At 29.0% G+C, this 24,956-nt stretch overlaps 2 protein-coding genes and 3 non-coding genes across 5 annotated transcripts; 3 read left to right on the top strand and 2 right to left on the bottom strand.

Moving 5' to 3' along the window:
• Window positions 1-264: 264 nt before the first annotated feature.
• TRNAA-UGC lies at window positions 265-337 on the bottom strand. The gene has a single exon. It is a non-coding gene; the product is annotated as a tRNA-Ala (tRNA).
• A 1,699-nt stretch (window positions 338-2,036) lies between these two features.
• LOC117913571 lies at window positions 2,037-2,567 on the top strand. The gene has a single exon (XM_034828570.1). The coding sequence runs from the start codon at window positions 2,086-2,088 to the stop codon at window positions 2,392-2,394; it is 309 nt and encodes a 102-aa protein (XP_034684461.1). The 5' UTR covers window positions 2,037-2,085; the 3' UTR covers window positions 2,395-2,567.
• A 430-nt stretch (window positions 2,568-2,997) lies between these two features.
• Window positions 2,998-3,158, top strand: LOC117913720. Its single transcript, XR_004651155.1, has one exon. It is a non-coding gene; the product is annotated as a U1 spliceosomal RNA (small nuclear RNA).
• Window positions 3,159-5,718: 2,560 nt separating this feature from the next.
• On the top strand, window positions 5,719-5,879 carry LOC117913719. Its single transcript, XR_004651154.1, has one exon. It is a non-coding gene; the product is annotated as a U1 spliceosomal RNA (small nuclear RNA).
• Window positions 5,880-9,028: 3,149 nt separating this feature from the next.
• Window positions 9,029-16,504, bottom strand: LOC117912822 (transmembrane 9 superfamily member 8-like). Its single transcript, XM_034827555.1, has 7 exons — window positions 16,246-16,504; window positions 12,807-12,971; window positions 12,607-12,716; window positions 12,397-12,505; window positions 12,199-12,311; window positions 11,951-12,101; window positions 9,029-10,763 (listed from the first exon to the last, which is right to left on the bottom strand). Exons 1-7 carry the CDS (start codon window positions 16,354-16,356, stop codon window positions 9,606-9,608), a joined length of 1,917 nt encoding a protein of 638 aa, XP_034683446.1. The 5' UTR covers window positions 16,357-16,504; the 3' UTR covers window positions 9,029-9,605.
• Window positions 16,505-24,956: the final 8,452 nt, after the last annotated feature.

Raw genomic sequence — 24,956 nt, 5'->3', positions numbered from 1 at the left:
GGAGGAGTCTGATGGCAGGTTTGAAGTGGTCCAGGTGGTTTTCTGGGTATTCAAGGATATGGGTGACTCTATCCGTTAGCATAACGTTAAAAAAACAAAAGTGAAAAAGAGACAACAAGGTTTCAACGGTCAAAAATAAAATTAAAAACATAAAAAGTTGTGCTGCAAAAGGCTTTTGATGACACAATAAAAAGGATGCCACCTATGCAGGGAAACCAAATTAAAAGATGCCACCTAAGCAGAAAAAAAGGAAGAAGGGATTAGTGGAGGTGCGGGGGATCGAACCCCGTGCCTCTCGCATGCAAAGCGAGCGCTCTACCATTTGAGCTACACCCCCTCATGCCCCCATCATCGTTTCATATTTATTTGAATTTTTATTTATTTTTATTTCTTTTTTCTTTTGGTAATCTCAACGGAATATCAAATAGTTGTTTATTTTTTGTTTAAAGATTGCAAAAAAATTATAAATATTGAGAGATGTTTTAAATCATAGAGAATTTGAGAAAAAGAAAAGATAAAATGAATTTAAGGTGAATATTTTTAAAATTAATCTTTTATGAAGATATTGAATTTGAAAATATAATTTTTCTTTTCTCTTAATAATTTTTGTTAAATTTTATTCTTTTATGAGGGTAGCATGAAGCAAAATTAGAATTTTTTATGGAGTGAAATATAAAAATGATCTCAATTTAATCTCTAAATATTTTATTAATATTAATTTGAAAGTATGTTTGATAACTTTTAATACTTAATATTTAATTATTTAAAATGAATTTAAATTAAATCATATTTAAGAAATTAAATCATATTTAAGTTATTAAATCATTAAGGTCATGTTTGATTTTTGGTATAATCCACATCTATCATTTAAGTTATTCAATCACTTATCATACTTTATATGATATATTATTCTTTTTTTTTTTATTCTATCTACAATAGATATAATAATACTATATTAAAATATCTGATTGTCATTTATCATATGTTCCACTTTTTTTGTATTTTAGGATTTGATTGGTAATTATTTTCAAAAACCTTTTTATGATATTTTGTAAAAAAGTTTGTTTGAAAATCTAAAATATTTTTATATTTTAGATATATTTTTAAATTAATCTTTAAAAAAGTAAAAACGATTTTAAAATGTTTTCTGAAAATACTCTATTTTTTTATTTTTGAAAAAAAAAATATTTTTTATTTTTTTATTATCAAATATATTTTTCTACTTTTGTTCTTTAAAAAAAAAAAAACTATTTTTGAAAACAATTATAAGCATATCTTAATTTGTCATTGAATGTTGCCAAACTACTCTTTCTCATTCACGAAAGGACGTACAAATTTTGGTTGAAATGGAAAGCCTACAAAAAAAATGAGATAGTGAATAAATATATAAAGAATGAAACTTAGGCCGTAATTAATAATGATTTTAAGAAATGTTTTTTGTTTTTCTAATACTTGTAATATAAAATTTTTGGAGTGTAAGAAATAAAAGAAATATTTGATAATGATTATAGAAAGTGTTTTTAGTTTAAAAAGTATTTTTTTTATAAAAAAAATGAGGTATTTGACAAATTTAAAAATCACTTATATTATTAAAAAATCATTCGGAATTTGTTTAATCATGATTTTAAAAAGCATTTTTAATATTTGTAACACTTTAAAATTTTTATTTTTTAAATATTAAAATACTTTTTAAAATCACTAACAAACACAATTTTTCATTTTAAAAAATGTTCAAAATTTTCTAACTTTTGAAAATTTTTATTCAAGTGTTAGATGGAATAAAATCATTCCTAAAATTAGGGCCAGCTCTTAAATACAGAGATATTGAACTAACGTTGATCCTCGGTAATTTTGCGGTGGACAACTCATTCAAATAAATTACCGAGGCAGTGACGCGTGTACCATTCTAAGCCCGGAAACAAACCAGTGACTGCCCACTTGTCGTAACACCAAGACAAGAGGCGCAACGTGCCCAATTCTCAAACCCCAACTCAGTGCCTCCCTGAAACGTGTCAGCCCACCATGAACCACTTTTAAACCTTTCCAGGCTTGAGGTGTTGATGGGACTATGGGAGACTAGGAGAGATGGGAATGAGTGGGAAGGAGGAGTGGAGGAAGACGGCGGACACCCACATGATGAAGGACGAAGAGGTTAAAGCAAAGGGAGTAGAGGCTTCCAAGAGGCCGCCTGGACACAACCCAGGGGAAGTGCTGCACCAGAGGCGTAAATTGCCTTACAGTCCTCCAACAATGGCGGTTGCTGGCTTCCTCATTGCAGCCACCCTTGGCTACTTCACATTGTACGCCATGAAAAAGCCTGAGGCCACTGCCAAAGATGTGGCCAAAGTTGCCACCGGCACGGCGGAGCCCCAGGACACTCATCCTCGCAAGTAATGTCCCACTGCCGCCCATCATCATCATCATCATCATCATCATCATCATCATCATCATCATGTGGGGTGTATTCTTCTGAGTTTTTGTTGATTTTCTCTTCATGTTTTTACCTCACTAGCTGTCTATGAATCCATCCTTTACAAATAAAATTAAAACCGTTGTTTTTGTTCTCTTCAATGATATAAATGAGGTTTGGCCGTTTGGGTTGGGGGAAAAATGTAAGGAAATAGAAAGGTTTACAGGGGGAATTCAAGAATGGAAAAGTGATTAATTTGAGAGAAGAGGGCTAGCTGCTTGAATACTTGGAACATAGAGGTAACGCACACATTGTGATTTTTAATTCACCAAATCCGAATAACATAGTATCATTCTTGCAATTCGGTGAGGTAATTGTAAACAGTAGGCTTTGGAATGGGCAAAGACGAAATGGTATAAAGACTCTAAACTAGACGAGTATAGCCAAAAAGAGATGGGCGGGGCTCCAAACTCCAACGCCCCGCTTGATTTTGTAGCTACGCTTGTAAATCAATCCCACATCGGAAGCTAGCTCAAATAACGAGGGTAGGATGAGCTATAAATAGGGAAGAGTTGGGACTTTTCTCCATACTTACCTGGACGGGGTCTATGGTCGATCAACAAGGACTATGGCCTAGGGTAGTGACCTCCATTGCACATAGGAGGGGCACTCCCCTAAGATCTGCCCAAGTGGCAGAGTCTACGTCATAATTTGTGGTAGAGGGGGTTCGCGTCCGCGCGGCCCCTACCCCAATTCAGTTTTAATGTTTTCTTGATGAAACAAATTAAGTGTGTTAGGTGTGTACGGAAAGCTTTCCAAAATTTCATTAATGATGCTTTTTAAAATTTAAGCTGCTTATGAAATTTCTACTTACAGGACTTAAGCGGGCTTTTTCAGGGATTTTGGTATGTAATCCCACACAACAACCCCATGTTCACTCTAGCCCTTGCTTTTAGAGTAATCTTGTGAGATTATCATGTGGTGCAAGGTCTTATAGATTTGACCAACGCCAGACCTCATTGGGCCACGTGGAGAGATTTCATATGAGAGAGAGATGGTGGTTGTACTTGTAGTCTGTAGAGAGCCCATCAAGCTACAGCTTGTAGCCCAGCCCACGAGCCTCGTCCGTAACCCATAGCCTAGCGGCCTAGCCTATGAGGCTCTGCCCGACCTACCCATGGCCTACCAATAAATTTTTCTACCTTTTTTATAAGATTGCCAATATTTGGGCCCATGACCTCTTTCAAAAATAATTTATTTCTATCAATTTTTCTAATTTTTTTTAGAAATATTAGTGAATATTCTAGGCTAATGGAATTATATTATGCATTTTAAATATATTTTTCATACAATTATTATTATTATTATTATAATTTAGGCATGAAAAATTATAAATGAATGTGGAACATAGGAAATTTTTTTTTTTTACAAGATTCGATTTATCATTTATGTGGTGCAAGAGATGACTAATGGAAATATTGATTTTTTTTAAATATTTTGCAGTAAAAATTAATAAAGTGTACTAATATATATCTAATCTTCTATTCATTAATGGTCCTGAAAAATACAGTAATTGAGGCCTATAACCGAGAAATTTGAAGACAATAATTATAACATCTATCCTCGGAAAATTCAATATAACAAGTTTAAGAAACTCTTACTAATTAACTTTTTTAGTGATTTAATTATTTTTACGTTGTAGCGCACATTATCCATACTTTTTATGTAACAATTTTATTTTAGACAAAAAGAGAGAATGCTTTCATTTCTATTTTTAAATAGGAGAAAGAGAGAAACACGTGAACAAATTTAGGGATACTTGTTTTTAAGTTGAAGAAAAAAAATAATTGATATTTTATAAAAATAAGGGTATTTGGAAGGTTGTTTTTTAAAACGATTTTTAAAAATAAAATAAAATAAATTATTAGATAACTCGTTTTAAATTTTTTTTATTTTGATTTTATAAAAATATTGTAAATTTAATTTATATAATATTAATTTAATTTAATTTAAATCATATTAAAAATGAAATAATTTTGTAATTATAAATAAATAGATTTTAATAAAATCATAAACTATATTTTTTATAAATATAAGGATATTCATATCTTCATATATTTTCTAACAATAATAATGATTTAAATATAATAATTGTTAATGATATTTTATTTAAAATGAATGAATAACAAATAAAGTTTAAGTTTTTTAAAATATAAACGAACCAAGGTCTTTTATTACATGCTATACTTTAATTTATTTGATCAATTTTCTAAATTTCAAATTACTCTTAAAAATTGAAGAATTTAAATAATTACTTAATTTAAAATCTATTTCTTTAGTGAGAAAATGTAAAAGATACAATTATGGGTGTAAAAGATTTACGGGTCTAAAAGAAAGAATAAATTCATGATTTACAATATATCCTTTTTTATCAATTATATTTTTTAGTGATTATATTTATTTTTTGAGTATTAAATTAACTTTAAAAATTATTAAATTCATTAATATGTTTAATACAAAGTTTTGCTTGATTTGAAATTTATTTTTCTAGCAAGAAAATTTATAAAAATATTATTATGTATAAAATAAATAAATAAAGTTATCATGAATCAAGTTTTATCCACAAATTTTTAGTATTAACAGGTTAGTTATTTGAGTTTCAAATGATTTAAAAAAATTTACTAAACTAATTAATGAACTAAATGTATTAAATCTTGTTTAATTTGAAGTTTATTTGTTTAGTAAAAAAAATCGAAAAATAATAATATAATTGTTTTAAATAAATTTTTGTTAATAAATTTCAAGTATTAATTAGATCATAATTTGAGTTTTATTTTATTTTTAAAAATTATTGAACTCAATTAATGAAATGATTGCATTAAGCCTTACATAATTTGAAGTTTATTTGTCTAACGAAAAAATTGGCATAGGATTTTTTAAAAAGAAAAATCATTTTTACAAGAAAAAAGTATGAATATTTTTATTAAAATAAGACCAAAAGATGATAGAAAGTTAAATTTTCAAAATCAAATAACCCTTCAAGTTAAAAGGAATTCATTGTAGAATTAATTTAATTTGTAGGAGATAATACATGATTTAATGAAAAAGTTTGACTTGTAATACAAACTATCGATTTTAATATTGAGAGAATTTGTGAAACATGTGTCACAAGGGCAGGTGGGTTCCAAACTCTAAACGGGCCATCCGTTTTGCAGCTGCAGTTGTCAAATCAATCCCACATCGGAAGCGAGTTCAAATAAGGAGGGGTATAATGAACTATAAATAGGCAAGGTCTAATACTTTAGACCATACTTACCTGGACGGGGTCTATGGTCGATCCAGAAGGACCATGGCCTAGGGAAGTGACCTCCATTGCACTCAGGAGGGGCACTGCCCTAAGATCTGCCCAAGTGGCAGAGTCTACGTCATAATTTGTGATAGAGGGGGTTCGCGTCCGCGCGACCCCTACCCCAATTCAGTTCTAATGCTTTCTGGATGAACCGAACCAAATTACTTGTTTGCTGTCTATGGAACTTATTAAAATTTCATTATTGGGTGATTTTCGAAAATTTAAGCTCCTTGCAATCAACTTCAAATAAGCAGAAAAATGGTTGGCTGTCGAGGAGCCCATAAGCTATTATAAGAGTGAGTACAGTTTTAAAAAAATAAATCTAAATTTATTGTAGTTTTGTCTAGCCTCTTGAAGTAAATTTTTATTGTAGTTTTGTCTAGCCTCTTGAAGAGACGATTTAAATAAAAAACATCTAAGTGAGAAATCGTCTCTTAAAGAGATGATTTCCACAAAAATAAAATTTTAATTCTCGTACAAGAGTCACCACACCCTCCCTACAAAAAGCCAAAAGTGAGAAATTCTCACTTAAAAATTTAATAAATAAATAAAAAAAAAACCTTTAAAAATCCATTTTTTTCCATTCTTTATTCTATTTTTACAATAATATAATTATTATAAATATATATTATAAAATTAATTAATTTTATTTACTAAATTTAATTTATAAATAATATACTAAATTTAATATAAGATAAATAATATTTATATATTATTTTTTTGTTTCACTTTGGAATTAAAAAAAAAAAACTATTATCAATTTTATGTGAAAATTGAGTTTAAAAAAATTGTTATTAATTTATTAAATAAAAAAACAAAAACTTTATAAACAGTTTTCAAAAAAATAAATTTTAAAAATCCATTTTTCTATTCCATATTATACTTATACAATAATACAATTATTAAAAATATATATTATAAAATTAATTAATTTTATTTACTAAATTTAATTTATAAATAGTATACTAAATTTAATATAAGATAAATAATATTTATTTTTTTTTTTCACTTTGGAATTAAAAAATTAAACAATTATTATCAATTTTATGTGAAAAATGAGTTTAAAAAACAAATATGCTATTAATTTATTAATTATTTATTTACTAAAAATATTAATATTTAAGTTAAAATTTCACTGTAAAATGAATAAAATATTTTTAAAAATAAGTTAAATAATTTTATAATATATATTTATAATAATTGTATTATTGTATAAATATAATAAAAATGAAAAAAAAAATAGATTTTTTAAGGTTTTGTTTTTTGTTTTTTGTTTTTTAAGTGAGAATTTCTCATTTTTGTTTTTTTTTTTTTTTGCGGGGGGTGACTTTTGTGTGGAAATTGTCTTCTTCTTTTTTTTTTTTTTTAAATTGAGAATTATTTTTTTTTGTGAAATCTCACTTAAGTGTTTTTTTTAAATAAAAAAAATTAAAGTGAGAATTTAATTTATTTATTTATTTGTAAAAATCATCTATTTAAAATACGATTTCTCACTTAATTCTCACATTTGTATTTTTTGAAATAGTCTCTTCAAGAGACGATTTCTTACTTACAATTTCTTTTCCTCTTCCTATCTGGATAAAACTACAGTAGAGTTGAAATTATTTTTTCTATTACAGTAATTTAAGAATTATTTTAAAAAACTATCGTACTCTTATAAAAAAATCCGCCAATTGCATAGGTATCAGGCTTACCCGATCCATGGCCCATGGGTCCACCATTAAAATTCTCTCTTTTTTATGAGACTGCAAAGATTTGTGCTTTCAAACATTTTTATTATACGTTTAAGAAGTCCAAAATGTTTCTAATATCTTTTTAGAAATATTAGTGAATATTCTGGGCTAATGGAATTATATTATGAAAATATATTTTTATATAATTATTTAAGATTTATTATTAAAATAATTATAATTTAGGCATGAAAATTTATAAATAAATGTGGAACATAGGGAAGTATTTTCTATAATTTTTTTTTTTTAACAAACTTTAGTTAAAATAGTAATAGATTAGATTTATATGGAGCAAGAGATGATTAAGAACTTAATTCCTCTTTTCATCTTGCAACTAATAAAAATATTAAATTTTGACGACAATAATTATAACAGCTACCATAAAAAATTCACTATCTCCCTGAGAAGAAGTTTCAGAAACTCTAACGCACTAGATAGATGAAAGAGAGCACATCCACTTGATTTTGAATGCTACCAAATGACCTTGAAGCTTTACCAAAATTAGCACAAAGAAAAATTGCTGTGCTTGTTTTTATGTAATAATTTTATTTTGAATTATTTAACATTTTTGCTAGGCAAGGAGAGAGGATGCTTTCATTTATATTTTTAATTCTATAATACGAATAGATTACTTGGTTTTCATTGGATAGAGGAAGAGAGGGAAAACCCAGAAGGTTGTGGTGAACCAATTTATTTATTGGTATTTTGAAATGAAATTTTGCATGTGTAGTGACAGGTGTCGTTACACAAAAATGAAGCAAGCAACAGTTGTCAAACTCACCGCCTTTATCAAGGCTGGGTTGGCCACACAGTCTTGAGACTCTTAACAATTCTTTTGACTCTCTTTAACCCTGAAGAAGCATCAGAGTGGCAGAGAGAGATGGGAGGCGATGAAGATGCGAGAGGAAAACAGGGGCAGAAGTACTATGGAGGAATGACGCAGAACCGCCGTAACTTGGTGGGAATTGGGGGGGGCCTCCTCTTAGCAGCCACCGGTGCCTTCTACTACTACTACTACAAGAAAAAGCCTGAAACCACCCCACACGACAACCGTAAAACCTCCGGCGGCGCTTGATCTCAGAGTCACCACTCTCAGGCCTCTGGGGTGGTTGTAAATTGCACTTAGCTTTTTTGGTTTTTACCTCTCTTGTATTAATAATCTATTGCACCCCCACTTACCCTTTTATCTTTCGTGTCTTCTATGCTGTAATTCGTAGCCCCATCCAATCCCTTTAGAACTTATTTATGATATTAATATGAATTGAAAAGGGTTGGCCTAAAACTCTAGAAATTATGTTATTGTTTTCAGCTTATAACTTTTTATTCTTTAATAATAACTTGATTTTTGAATGACTTATCTTCCTGGGTGTTTATGATTCTATTCTAAAATGGATTATATAACTCGCAAGAACATATTGATTTTGTTTGTCAATATTTTGGAAGTTGCACTTTTATTTTTATTGATTTTGTTAATTGTTATAAATTTAGATATTAAACAAAGATGCTCTTGCTATTTGAAACAATTAAACGATAATGAGATGAAAGAAGGCAAAATATAGTGTTCCTTCAAGTTACAACTTGATTTACAGAGAAAATATAAGTTTGATATTTGAGGTCCCCACACGCAGCAGTGCTGCCCTTACAACTTGGCGGTGGGCGGGCATGCTCATGGCAGCCACCACCGCCAATTTCACTGTGTGTATTCAGAAGACCCCGAGAGGGTGAATACTCTTACTCTGCCCAAGAAATTTGTTTAACTAAAAATAAATAAAAAAGCTGGGAGGTGGTTGCACTTGCACCATTAGTAAAAGATCAGAGGAACTCTAAAAGAATCCTTTAATCTATAATAGGATTCTTATCACAAATATGAGACACCATATAAGATCCAAAAGAATATCAGAACAAAAAAGGAGCACAATAACTACTATCAGAAGCTGGTATTCTTCCTCCTAAAAGAATACTATGACGACAGAATCATGAATCCTCCCACTTTTAAAAATTTAGCACAAAAGGCCACATTTGAGAGGCATAATAAAGCATTTCAAATCTTTACCTGGCATGAGTTCGAATTCCCCCTTGAGGAGAAAAGGCCTCCACAGTATTCGGTTGGCATTAATCAATCAATCTTCACCGATGAGTAGATGAGCCTTGTGAACCAGAAACATGCATAGAATCCGATTGTACCCGTTAGCACAAAAAATGCATAGGAAACGATCAGCATGTACCCGAAGTACAATGCCCCAGAAACCAGCTTTGTGATTTCAAGCTTCGTGAAGAAATAGAAAGTTGCATAGAGGAAGAGATATAGTGCTGACGAGCCTGATGTCAAGTATGCCCTCCACCACCATAAGTAGTCCTCACTGCACAACTGGAAGTAGCAAAGCACAATCGTAATTTCAGCACATGTGATGAGGAGGATGATGAAGACTATGAAGAGGAATCCGAAGATGTAGTAGAACTGATTCAGCCAGATTGAGGTAAGGATGAAGAAGAGCTCAATGAAAACTGCTCCAAAGGGGAGTATGCCTCCAATTAGAATAGAGAACATTGGGTTCATGTACCAAGCTTGCTCTGGGATCTGCCTTGGGATTTTGTTTGTCTTCACAGGATCCTCAATTGCAGGCTTCTTGAACCCAACATAACTGCCCACAAACACAAGGGGAACAGAAATCCCGAACCACAAGAAAACCAGAGCAAACATTGTCCCAAATGGCACTGCCCCCGATGATTTCTGGCCCCAGATGAGAGCATTTAAGACAAAGAAGATGACAAAGACGGTGGCTGGGAACATGAATGCAGTCCTTAGAGCAATTTTCTTCCATTCTGCTCCCTTGAACATTTTGAACAATCGAGCAGAGGAGTAACCAGCAAAAAGACCCATAAAGACCCAGAGGAAAAGCATGGCTGTCATTAGCCCACCGCGGTTGGAAGGTGAGAGAAACCCAAGGACGGCAAAGAGCATGGTGATGAGTATCATCCCAAAAAACTGAACACCTGTTCCAGCATACACACAGAGTAAATCTGAGTTGCTTGGTGGTCTGAAAACATCGCCGTGCACTAATTTCCATCCGGTCTCTTCCTGGGCTTCTTCTTGGGTCTCAAGTTCATTATACTTGGAGATGTCACGATATAGTGTCCGCAACATGATCATTGCTACCATGCCCGAGAGGAAGAGAACAATCATCAAAGAATTAACAATTGAGAACCAGTGGATCTGGTCATCACTCATGAGAAGATAGGTATCCCATCTAGATGCCCACTTCACATCACTTTCCTGTATGGCAGAGATGAGAAAAAAAAACCATAAGAATCATAATAACCTTAACAGGGGCAACAAGCAAGTTGGCTTTTCACCAATTATTAAACTTGGTTAATGGATATAATGGGAATCAATCATAGAAAAATCAGCTAATCATCTAACAATGTATTCCAAAAGGAAGAGAAAGACCAATGTCAATAATAATGTCAAGAAGCAAAAAATAAAAGACACTAATGGAGATATTGGACGTCAATTGTAATGTTAATGCTGGGAAAGAGAAAAAAGGCAAGTGCGGAAATTAGTAAGAAAAGAATTTGCAATGCAACTTCCACATCCAATAAAAGAAATAATTAGATAGTAACAAACAAGATTGGAAGCAAATGCAATGAACTGTACAGGTGCTGGATGTGCAACATGCAAAGAACCAAAAATTAGGTTACAGGAAATACCTACTGCTTCAACAGCATCATATCCAAGCACAGAACAATATATAAAAAAGATTTTTACCGCGTTATCGGGGCATCAATTTGGTAAATAAATCAATATTTTACAAACTAAAATAATATATCTATGGAAACTGGAATATATTATGGTCTAAATCTAACAAAGATTTATTACTCTAAGCAAAGAATCAAATATTAAAAACTGTTTGTTTTATTAATAGCTTACTATGGTGAACAAGCTAGTTACAAATTTATTAAATTTTACAAGTATTATCTATTTTCTAAAAAAAATTAATAAATTAGTTCAACAACAGGAAGAACTGGAAAGAAACAAAGGAAGAAAGGAATGTAGGCAAACCAATCTTATATTAGTTTTACTCAGTGTATAAATTTAATAATTTATATATCTCAAAGCACTTCCAAAAAGAAACAGCATGTGTAAACACGTAGTATTGACATTATGATTTATTAGAAAATAAAACGTGACTATGAAATCTTCACCAAATTATCTGATGGTGGTGGATATTGGACATATCCATAAATAAAGAAATTTTACTTGTGCCAGCCAAAGATAAAATGTGATCAAGAAATCGTTACTAAAACATTCATCTGACAGTGGTGGAGATATATCCACATATATAACAGATTCAGACAGATATCCTCTTCGTGCCCATGGATGATATAATGATGCTCATGCCACTAACAATAGGGGTAAGCAGTCAACATAATTTACTTGTAGTTTGATGTCCAACAGCCTACCTGGAACTCAACATCATATGTGAATAAAATTTCCTGGTTCACTTCAACTTCTTGAGGAGAGTTGGAATTAATAACAGTGCGTTTTGTATGGGGGTCACAGGTCAATAGACGATTCTTGCCATTCCATTCCCCTTCGTATTCATGTTTAATGCTGGATGCATCCAATAGCAAATATTATAATGTCATCAGTATATATACTATTGGGGGGAAAGATCAACTTCAATAGTCAATGACCAGCAAGAACTCACCTGAATGGTTTGACCTCAAATCCCACAATCCTTGCTGAGTCAGTTTGCAAATCTTTATGAAACTTGACAGTAAATATCAAATGATTGTGGATAAAATACTTCTCTTCCTTGTTCTGTATATAATTATAAAGTAAGCAAATGAAAAGCATGCACAATGGCAACAACTAGATTCCTGTTACTAATAGCTAATCTACTTACTCCAGCATATTGTGCTTTAAGCCCAACATGATATCCAAGCTGATAAAGAGGAGGAGATTCTTGATCAAGCCTCCTTATGGGAACAACAAGAGGAAGGTTATCCAGAATCCTGTCACATGAATGGTTGATTCAATAAAAGATGCGGTTCAAAGAAATTCTCATGGAAATTAGTAAAATGAATTATGGATCCAAATAAGAGGGTGGCCCCACATGTTGACCCGATACTCATCTTCAATCTTCTCTTTAAAATCCTTCGCAGTTTTTGCATCGAGTTTCAGGTGGCAGATAACATTGCACAACTGTGGTTCCCGCATTTTAAACTGCAACAAATCCACTCAGCTAAAAGAGTCAATTATTAACATAAACAAGTAGCCCTCAACTTGTCAAAAAAGCAAGATGTTAAAACTGACCACATAAGGGGAGTTTTCAATACGATCACCACGAAGCACTTCCCCGAGATTCTCTGCATTGTCCACAATTTTTCCTGGGCGGCAATAAGGCAGAGAATAGTACGTGTAAGGAAGTTGAGTCTTCGTAGAGGTTAATTTGTTCACTTTCACCTTCAATGGATCTCCCTAGATCAAAAAACATACAATCCCAATTCACCATTAACCCTTGATGATCTCAATAATATTTTTGACACAGAGAAGAACATAGAGCATCATAAGAGGGAGATACAATGCAGCATAAAGTCAATATTTCTGGCAAATAAATCACATTTTAGTCAAGCCAGTAATTTGGTCTATAAAATGCAAAATGTTGAACATATCACAGCACATCCAAATTGAATTTAAATCTGGAAATCGATTTTCTTTTTTATTCTCCTTTCTGCCCTAACTTCCAACTATGCCCTTGTCATGCTTTATACATAATATGGGATCATTGAACAATCTCAATGTGTCATACTATCCCAGAATGCATGTGAGTTATTAACCAGTCCCTACAGAAAGAAGATCTAGCCCACTGTCAAGAAAGTTTGCATCATAAAGTCACTCCCAAAAATAGTTGTGAGAATTACTAGCTCTGTGCCTGCACGTTGGATGAAAATGTTTGTAAAACCAAAAAAACATCTCTTATGGTTACCATTCAGGAACTTATCACATTTGGAAAGGTGCAATTGGCAAATTTCTGAAAGAATTTTCTTTTAATAGGCAAACAGGAGGGCCTAATTCTTGCATAAATCCTACAAAATACAAGGAATAATTTAACCTTTTTTTTCTTATAACCAAGGAACTTTCCATGGTTGAGCCCTTCGAACTCTCCATGGGGACCCAAACCTTGGGATGCTGACCACACCCACTACAACCAGCATCAGGTAATTCAAGGCATTCAACTAGCGACACCACATGCCTCTACCACACATCCTAACCAACTAGGCAACATAACGAGCTAGTTTAATCTTTTTAATTTATGGAAGCAAACCCTAAGAGAAAGGAACTTAATTAACGGGAATAAAATTTAAGGAATGAAATATCATTTTTCTGTCTCTTGTTTGGAAAAGGAAAAATTCTAAACATGAAGGAAATGTACATTGACATCTTTGCTTTTAAAGTTATCCCACTACTGCTGGATGGAATTCAAATATGTATTCAGAACCAATCCTCACCACTTTCTTTCCTGCTACTAATGTTGGCTCCAAACATCTACACTTAGTAATGTCAATTTAATTCCTAGTTTTTCTGCCCAAAGTCCTCCATATGAAATGCAGCCTACAGAAACGTACCCATCCCCAATAACCCAAAAAACAGAGAATCTTTTTTCTTCTTCCCTATGCCAAAGGGACAAATATTAATAGAGAATTATATGTTTCAAATGGAATTTTGGATGGTAAGTCATCAAGAAGTCAGAATTATTAGAAAATATTGAGAGATCCAATGCAGCAGCAATAACTGAATTAAAACAATCTTTACCAAAAAAAAAAATTAGCGGTAAATTAAATAAGATCCATCTCAAAATGGACTGCTGCTCTATGAAGGATAGAATTCAGTCATTCCAATAACTAAATGCAGAGTCACATAGGGAAAACCAGGCCCTACATGATAGACATAACTAAACTTTTGGAAAGAAAATTGTAAATATGAAAAAATTGATGAGCCAAAGAGTCCCATTTGTGTTTTCGTCATCTTCTGAATAGAAAAATCTTACTTGCAGCATTGCTAAACAAAGAACAGTTTTTTTTTCCATCATCATAATGAAGAGGCCTTATGATTCCAGGTTGGTACATCTCCAATCTCAAAGAGACTTTGCTAGCAGATTAACCACCTTATTTATCCTCTCTTCCTCCTAAAGAACACATTTTTAACAATAAAAAGCCAACCAAGATGCATAAACTCGTCAGAGAAGATCAAACTATTTCCCCAAGATCACATCAATCAAGGGTGTTGTTGGAATAAAACATAGTCCAAAATCAACCTTAATGATCAAAAAGTGTTTCAACATGGCCATTGAATTCCATGAGTGGATTCCAATTTTACTATAATTGTTTTCAACTTTCAAAATTTTCAAGTTTAGCCAATCAAAATTAATTTTCTGAAATTTGTTTGCCATTGTCTTGATTTCCACAAATAAATTTTCAAACCAATTCTGAAAATTTCATAATTTGAATTTTCTAAAATCTACCTAGTGTTCAAAATCCCAATTTGAAAATTTATTTCCATGATAGGAGGTTCAATCTCAGTATACAAGGTTTGACCATATGTTCCTGAAATCCTGCCAATTATTTCTGGTTGAAATTTTTTTTATTTTTAGTTATAACAGTTTCTCACATGTTCGTGAGATCTTCTTCTCCCGTACTTACCATTCAAAACTTTATTTTGTTTTATATGTCATATTTTCTGTTTGACCAATATAATTTTTAAATATTTTCCTTTTTGGTGATTTTTTAATTGTTGTAATATGTTGAAGAACCGGCCTATATTATTCTTCTCAGAGTTCTCTCCTCTTCTTTTACATCCCCTATTGTTATTTTGGAAAACTAGATCAACAGAAATCCCTTAAAGCGTACTTCACAGCACTATAAACATCCAAATTTTCAAACCAAGGGTAGCATGCGGTAAGCGGGGAACAATTACCCAGCTTGCTTATTAGGTAAACTTCTCGTTTCTGAGGACTGGGGAAAAAGGGGAAATGAAAACAAAATTTAGTTCTCAAGTTTGCTACAAGAATAATATCTAGTAGTATCACACATTTTTCATTTCCATACTTTTGTCTGAAAAAATGAAATTAGAGACAACAGAATTATATCAAATTAAGGGGCTCTAAACATCTAATGCTCAATACCAGAAGCCATCCTTCATGAGAAAAATAAACAGGACTGCGGTGCTCCAAGTGAAGCTCTTAACCTTGGTCTTAACTCTTATTCTTCCATTGATGTGCCAATATCTCTGTCAATATCTATGCATAGGTGATCCGAAATACCTATTACTGAAGAAAAAAAAAACCTCTACTCTCTTTCCAATTTGACATCGCCATTGATATCCAATCAATATCTCCATGTCCTAATGACATGGCACAAAATGACATTGCATCCCATCTTATAATAGGTAACCCAAACAAAAGACCACAGAAATTACTAAAGCCAAAAAGAAACGACTATTTTCAACGCAGTTCTCCATTTGGTTGCCAAGATAAAACAGGAAAATCGGAGAAACTCACACACCAATTCAACTGATCCGCCTTTTTCCTTCCACACAAGCCAAAACAACACCAAACACAAAACTCAAACAACAATGCCGTTCATTGTTCCTCCATTTTCTCAGAAGCCAAACGCAACCCGCGAGATCTAACAGAATTCACACAGATCCAGCAAAAAACACAAAACGGAAACACGGAAAGAGGGAGGGAACTGACCTTCTGAAAGTCCTGAGGACTGACGCCGGGGAGGTAGAAGCAGTGGGCGGCGTGGATCAGAAGGAGAAGAATCGCAGTGCGAACGAAGACGATAGATCGCGGGGACGCCATGAGAAAATGCCGAGAAAATGGATTAGATCTGAGAAAATGCCTCCCTCTCTCCTTCTCTCCTCGGAGTTTTGTCTGTTGGGCGTTGTGTTGCGTTTGGATCTCTCCCTTATATATCTCACGCCATTGGGCGTGGTGGAGTGGACTTGTACCAGATCTTGATTTTTGGTGATTCAGTGTCGGTGACCCTTTCTGATTCATCCACTTCATCTTTTTCCTTCAAAAATAAATATTAAATCATTGTTCATTTCCCTAGATGCGCTTACGTGTAAATTTCTCAATAATAAAATAATTAATATTTATTAATTTAAAAATTCATCATATTTCACCCTTATTTTGAATTTAAAAAAAAAAAAAAAAGACGAACGAAAATATCAAATAAGAAAAAAAATATATTTGATGAAAGCTCAAGTAAATGAGAATTAAGTATATTCAATTGAAATTTCCGAGAAGGTCAATTAATCCTATATTTATCAATACGTTATCTATCAATTATCACATTAATTTTAAGTCATGAGCATATATTTTATTATTTTGATAGACATTTCATTAATATAATATATTTAGTTAAAATATAGAAAAAGATTAATAAAATTAATCTTATATTTTTAATGTGTTACCTACCAATTATCACATTAATTTTAGGCTATGGGCATATATTTTTATTAATTTTATAATTTTATTAATATAATGTTTGAAATTTAGTATCAAATATCGAAATAAAAAAAGGTGACATATTAAATGGAAACAAAATGGGGAGGATGATTGAGGACATATTGAATTTATAATTCTAGGTGAGGAGTGACATAAGAGTCCCACCCCACCAAATCAAGAGTTAGGTCAAAGAAAATGAAATTTAATACCATTCTATTTTGCAATTTATTAATGTTATCGTACTTTCTTTCATTTGTTATAAATGTTGTTTTTGCCCCCACTCATTCAATGTTATAAATGATTTTATTATATTTGGAAAATATAATCACATATATTTTTTTTCTTTAAATCTTTTTTAATTAATTAGTATTTTAATATACCAAATCCACCCCGATAGAATAGATATCTTTCGAGATATTATCTTTTATACGAATGGATATTATATGAGATAATTATTATTTAGGGTTAGTTAAAGTAAATAACGGATATAAGGTCCACATATTTAGTATAATTGATGCTAAGGATATGAAATATGATCGCGAAAAATAAAAATAAAAAGTGAATGTGTTTATAGATCTCATCATTCTAATTTTTTAACTTTTATATATTCTTTTCCTTTTCCTTTACTCCTCCATCATTGATCTCCAAGTGTCACATTTATTTCACCATTTCAATTTATTTTCTAAAAATATTTTATTTATTTTTTTATGGAAAGCACGATGGACATATTTAGTTATATATTTTTATTTTTATTTTTTTTAATTTAATTTAATTTTTATATTTTATAATTGAATAAGTTAAATTTTAAGTAAAAACAAATATTTTCTATAATTTAAATTTATTTTTAGTTTAATTTTAATATTTTATTGTATTATTAAAAATATCAAATTTTTGTAATGTTATTGAAAGTAATTAATAAAACTTTCCTTAAAATTTAATATTAATAATATAATTTTTGAAATGTAATTTTCATATATTTAAAAGAGAACAATAACTTTTTGTATATATTTTAGAACTTCCATCCTATATATATTGTTATTATATGAAATAAAAAATAATATTGAAATCATTTAAAAAATAATTTTAATATTTTCATTTTAAATTGTATTTTGAAAAATAATTTAAAGTTATATGTTGAAATAAACTTTTCAAACCAAGATTTTACTATATGGATTTATTTTTATCATTTTGAAAAATAAATTAAGAATTAAAAGTCTAAGAAAAAAAGTAATGTGCATTGTAGACTATACAACATAGTTATACGGTACAAATTCATTTTATACAATTTTCATATCATTTGAGTATTTTTTAGATTATGTAAAAAAAAAATATCATATCCTTCAAATTAATTATAAATATTTATTAATCTTTAAGCTGAATTTTACACTTAAATCCATTATCAATTTTATCCACTTAAAGCATAATTGTATCATATTATATATAAGGAAAAAATATCATAAGATATTATATCAAGTCGTATAAGTTATCATATTAGTATTTGATTTATAAAAATAATAATAAAATGGAATGAAAAGCATATTACATTTCAAAGTTGTACATTTATTTAAAATTACGTCAAGATATTTACTATTAAAAAATAATATAAAAAAAATTCCTATATTGAGTATTGTTTGCAAATTGTCCTATAATTTATAATTTAATAAATAATTTAATATTTTTCTATTAAGGATATCAATAATTAAAATATTTAAAAATTTTAGATGAAAAAAATTATATTATGTTGTAAAACAATAATATATACATATATATATATATATATATGTTGCTTTATAATACATTTTATACATATTTCTTAGTTTTTTTTGTTGAACTACAAATTTATTTTTTTATCAAAATTTTTTTATTTTGTAAATCAAGTAATAGAAAAGTATTAAAAATAAAGAAAATGGAAAAGAATAATAAAGATTTGTTTGGTAATTGTTTTCAATAACAATTTTCTGTTATTCATAACAAAAAAGCTAGAAAAACAAGTTTGGTAACAACAAGCTATTTTCTATTTTCTATTCTTAAGAAAAGAAAACATAATGTTTTTAAATAATATCTTTTAATTATTTTCTATTGTTTTTACTTATTTTCTAATAATTGTTTTAAAAAATAATTATACAAGTAGAATGATTAAAAACAAAACTCTAGATATAAAATTATTTTTAAAACTATTAAAAATATGTTAAAAGTATTTTATGTTTCAAAATAAAATTTTGTTTTATAAAATATTATACAATAGTTTTTTAAAATTGTTCTCAAAAACTATTTTAAATAACAGTTATTAAACATACCCTAAATTTGTGATTCTTAATATATATATTATCTCTCATTTCATCATTCATCAGAACCGTAATAAGATTTTCTTTACCAAATATGATATAAAATATGTTATCCAATTTCTTATCTCATTTCATATAATATCTTATAACAATATATAATAAATAGAAAATAGAAAACACAAAAATAAATAATATTTTTTTAAAAATGGGATTTTAGAAATAATATTTTATTTTATTTTTCGCAAATTGTTATTATTAATTAATCATCTACTACAAAAAGAAACTTCAGATATTTGATATATTTTTCTTTAAATGAAATTTCAATTCTAGCGGCAATTTCACCATCATCATTTTTAAATAAAGTATTTTTTTTACGATAATATCATGAATAGTGCATAACAGAATAAAATAAAAAGACCTTTTAAACAAATTCAAAGAAATATATATATTTTTTTTAACGATAATACCATGAATAGCGCATAACAGAATAAAATAAAAAGACCCTTTTAAACAAATTAAAAAAAAAACTTTTTTTTTTCTTCCGATATTCCTTTTTATTTCTCGATCAAATGAATTACATCTTCATATGAAAATCCTAGTTATTCTTAGCATAATATCGGGAATCTCATTGCTATTAGGGGGTGTTTGGTACGTCGTAATAGGGAATGAAAATAATATTTTATTTCCTTTCCTATTTCTTAGTGGAATTGAATGAATTTGATGATTTCATTTCTAACATTTGGATGAACTTAGGAATGCAAAATTTGAATGATTATTTGTTTTCTTTCCAATGTTTGATAATAATAGGAATGAAAATGAAAAAAAAATAAATTTACAATAATATCCTTACATATAATTTAAAATATTTTTTTATTTTTACTTTTATTTAAAAAAAATAAAATTTGAGAGGTTTTTTGTTATTAAATAATAAGACTAAAAAATATATATATACTCAATAAATAAAAAATTAACCATAAAAAATCGTATAACCCAAATGCACAAATATTCAATTATTATTTTTATTAAAAATTTGAATAATTTTTAACCCGAAAACGCAGTAGATTTTCTACGAGACGGCAGAATCCATAGCTTTAACTAGGAAAGGAAGATGCCGATAATAATAAACAAAGGGGAAAAAAAACCAAAAGTTTTGTTTTTGTTTGTTTTTTTCTTTTTATTTTTTTCCTAACCATTAAAAATTTTTAATATTGTAAACACGTGAAATCGAAAAATCTTTTTCCAACCATTTCAATTTTTCTCTCCAGTTTCTATTAATATAAGATAAAGAAACATCAAAGATTCCAAACATAAATTAATAAAAAAAAATTAATCGATTTATAAAGAAGAAGAAACACATATAAAGAAGTAGAAGAAAAAAGAGAAAATAAGGTAAACCTGATCAAAGATGTAGAAGGGAGTTTTCAGAACCTAGTTGCAGCAAACAATGACGAATCCTAGATCCAACAATCAAAATGAACATCCAAAACCCTATAAATTAGAAATTGATTTTTTTAAAAAAAAAATATCATGAAATGTTTAATTGATTCAATTTGGAAGAATCACTTGTTGCAGAGAATTGGATGATGAATGGGTCTCTAGCTTTGCAAAGAAGATAAGAAGTGGATGATGAATGGATCTCTACCTTTACAAAGAAGATAAACATCGGGTTTGAAGAACAAGATAAGAGGGTAAAATAGTAATTTAGGTTATTTTATATTATCAAATAGGTTTAATGAATCAGAATACTACTTTTAATGAATGCAAATCCGACTCATAAGTTGGATTTGATTTCTGCCGGAATAATTTTTTATTTCATTTCCGCCTTCTTAACATTTATCCAAACATAGGAATAAGGGAGAAAATGAATGAGATGTCTATTCCCACTCTCTATTCTCGTGTACCAAACACCCTCTTATTTCACATAAAATAACTAAAATGGGTCCCACTCTTGGTTTAATGAATGAAAGAGAGATTGACACAATCGAATTACTAATTATTAATTTTACAACAACTAGTTATGATATGGATTAGAATCCATAAAATGTAACGACAAAAACCTATTACTTCATTCATAACATGAACTTCTCAAATAACTACTAATCATTGACAGAGTAATAAATCAATAAATAGGAAGGGAGAGAATCATGAAAAAAATTTAGACGATGAAGGGATTAAGGATCTCTCAAGTATGTGGCATAATATTTCACAAATAGTAAATGGGTCCCACTAGTTGCTTTAATATTCTTTGATTATATAGTTAGGTCTGGTTTATTAATTACTAATTACTTAAATAAAAATAAGAAATAAAAACTTCGATTTCATAAATGGATAAGAAGAGTTGATTTCATAAATGGATAAGAAGAGTTCATAAACCGAATTTGGTGTTCAATTATCTATGAAGAAGGTATAACGATGAAGTGAAACATCCTTTAAAATCCATTTAAAAAAATTTTAAATATGTCAATTCTTCATAAGTTAGATAATTATTTTTTGGAATGACCATTTTACTTATTATGTTAATAACACCAATTAATAAATAAACACTTAAATGATTAATCGTAAATAATCGATCTCCCTTTTAGTTCCATTTTTTTTAATCATGTACCTAATTTAGGATTTTTTTTTTCTCCAAAAACAAACATCATTAGGAATATCGAACAATACTAAAATAAGAAATTTTAAAAATTAAAATACAATTAAAACCAAAAAACTTAAAAATTAAAAAATAAAATAAAATATTAGCTTCTATTGTATTTCTTTTTGTCAACATCAATATTTTTAACTAACGATTGTTACAAGTGAAGTGAAAGTCAATATATTTTTTTTATAATGTTTTTGGCTTTTAAGTTTTTTATTTCTTCTCAGATTTTTCGAAAATCAAATATAACCTAAAAGAAACATTTTTACTCAAAAGTAACCAAAGTTCAATTTAAAATTTTGAAAATTTTAAAAAAAGTTTTTGAGAAATGTTCTTCTAATTTTTGTAATAAAAGCATGTTTTGGAAATGTGAAATTTTCTTTAATTTCAATCATTTTTCATAAATGAATAATTATTTTTTAAAACAATCCTAAAACTAAGTGAAAATGATTAAAATATATTTTCAAAAAATATTTGAAGTTATAAAATAGAGTATTTATTCTAATTTTCTTTTATTTATTTATTTTTATAAATTTGTTGATAAATTTCTATTCATATTTTATTAAAACCCATGGACATAGAACCATGTTTTGCAATTTGTAATCTTTGTTATTTCTTCCCCCTAAGTAAACCACCATAAAAAATGTGCCCTTTTTTTTTAAGGGTTATTTGATTAAAAAATTCATTGAAAATCTAATTTTGAAAATTTTAACTTTTTTTTTTTTTCTCGTTTTGACCAAAATATTCTTATCATTTTCTTTTAAAAATAGCTATTTCTTTTAAAATATATTGTAAACACTTGAAATTATTAAAAACATTTATATTAAAAATAAATTATTTTTTAAACAAAAATATAAGAGATAAATTCTAACCAATTATTTTCTTATATGGTGGAATCAAATCCAAGACGACAGGACCCATGAATTGACCCACCATCCCACAAACCCAATTGAAAATTTGTTTTTCCTTTCCTTTTTTTTTTTCTTGGAAGAAAATAAAAGATTTTTTTTTTTCATCCTCCCTTGCCTCAACAAAAACGAGGCAAAGATGATTTTATATTTCAAGAAATTAATTAGCATATAAAAATATAATAATAAAAAATGATAATATAATCGAAATAGCTTGCAAAAAAAAAGATTAATTAATTAAAATTGATGAAAAGATCTAAATTTGTAAAACTAACCTTTCTCATTTTTTAATCTAAAAAGTAACTCATTTTTTACATAAATATCCTTCAATATTTTTATTATTGGCATGTATTTTAAAAGAAAAGTTGTTTACAAGAAAAAAGTGAGGGTATTCTTCTCCAAAAATGGATTTGGCATGCCAACAAAGTGATGTTATAAGATCGCTTATAAGAAAAGAAATTAGGTTTAGAGTGCGGTTGTGAATAATTCTAAAAAAACGTTTCTAATATGTTTAACACTTAAATGATAAAAATTTTCAAAATATTAGAAATATTAAAAGCGCTTCTAAGTTTTTTTCTTCATATTCGTAACCATAATTTGTTAAAAGTTCAAAACATTGCACCTATTTTTTGGTTTTAATTTACAAAGCATCAAACAAAGTTATGTCGTGTAGATAAAATCATTGAAATAATTTGACGATTTGATTAAATTAAAATATGGAATATATTTTCATATACTTTAAATAAATTATAAATGAATAAATTTATTTGTAAATTAAAATAGTAAATAAATTAAAACATCGGTTTTGTTTTTCTTTTTCTTTTTTGGAAAATGAGAACGAAATTGTTTTTCTAAAAACACGTTTTCAAACACCAAAACCAAATGGGTTCAGTAATTTTTATTGCTCTTGTAATAGGCTAGCAATATCAAGCCCAGGCCCAAGACCAAACCTAGACCCATTATACTTTTCTTGGGCCTACAAAAATATGCTCATTATCAAAAGCGGCCTAAATTTACATGGCCCAGTTATAAATCTGTTCAATAACCAAATCTCTGTTTTTTAAAGTTGTGAAAATTGGAGTGAGAGAAAAATATACTGAGCTCAATTTTTTATCAGGCTATGTTTGGTTCTTAAATTTGTGGGAAAACGATTAAAGTATTTTAAAATTTTTTAACTTTCAGTGTGACCCAAATAGATTTATGGTACAAATGCAAAGCCCATTTGAAATCTTGGTAGGTTTCTGTTTGGGCCTCCTCAAATTCAAATATGGGCCGTACCACCCAAGCTGTACGTGGCCGGCTCTCGATGGGACTGAATTTTGGGCCATTTGAGTTGACTTGGTCCAGCCCAACTCAATCCTCGCACCATCCTTCTCCTACAAAGAGGAGGAAACTTGGTATGCTTGTCACTATTTTAAGTCGGACTAAAATTCACATCGAATGCATTGTAAATTATAAAAGAAAATATCCTAAAATTAAATAAAATAAATATTATTTCTTAAATCAAGAAATTCAAATATTATTAATATTTTATTCTTTTTATTTATGAAAATATTGACTAGAGTGGATTCTTATCATTATGTGTTTAATTTTATGCATATTTGGAACTAAAATACAAAAGAATGAAATCTTGTACCAAAGAATGAGATAAAGATATAAAACAATAAGATCAATGTATAAAGTAAAGAGACCAAACGTGTTACAAAATCATAAGATCATAAGTTCAAAATATATATGTGACTCAATATAATTGATCATATGCACTTAAAGTAGGGTGACAATGAAGTGGGTTTGGGACACGTTGCCCCATCTTAACCTCACTTTGTTCATTCAAAATAATTCTCATTCCATCGTATTAAAAAGATTAAATGGAATGGGGTGGGACATGAAGTTTAACTTTTTCTTTTAATATTTTTAATTATATTCAAATAAATATATTTTATAAATAATTAAAATATTATATTTTTTAAACTTATTTTATTGAAAAATATTTTATTATTTATTAAAAATAAGAAAATTAAATTTAAATTAAATTAATTTTACATACTATTAGGAGGAGACGGGCGGAGCAGACTAAGCAATACTTGAACCCGCCTTGAACCCATCCTAGGTTTTTTT

This window comes from Vitis riparia, chromosome 4, assembly GCF_004353265.1.
Source record: "Vitis riparia cultivar Riparia Gloire de Montpellier isolate 1030 chromosome 4, EGFV_Vit.rip_1.0, whole genome shotgun sequence".
NCBI classification, from domain to species: Eukaryota; Viridiplantae; Streptophyta; class Magnoliopsida; order Vitales; family Vitaceae; genus Vitis; species Vitis riparia.
This window is presented reverse-complemented; position numbering and strand designations above follow the sequence as displayed.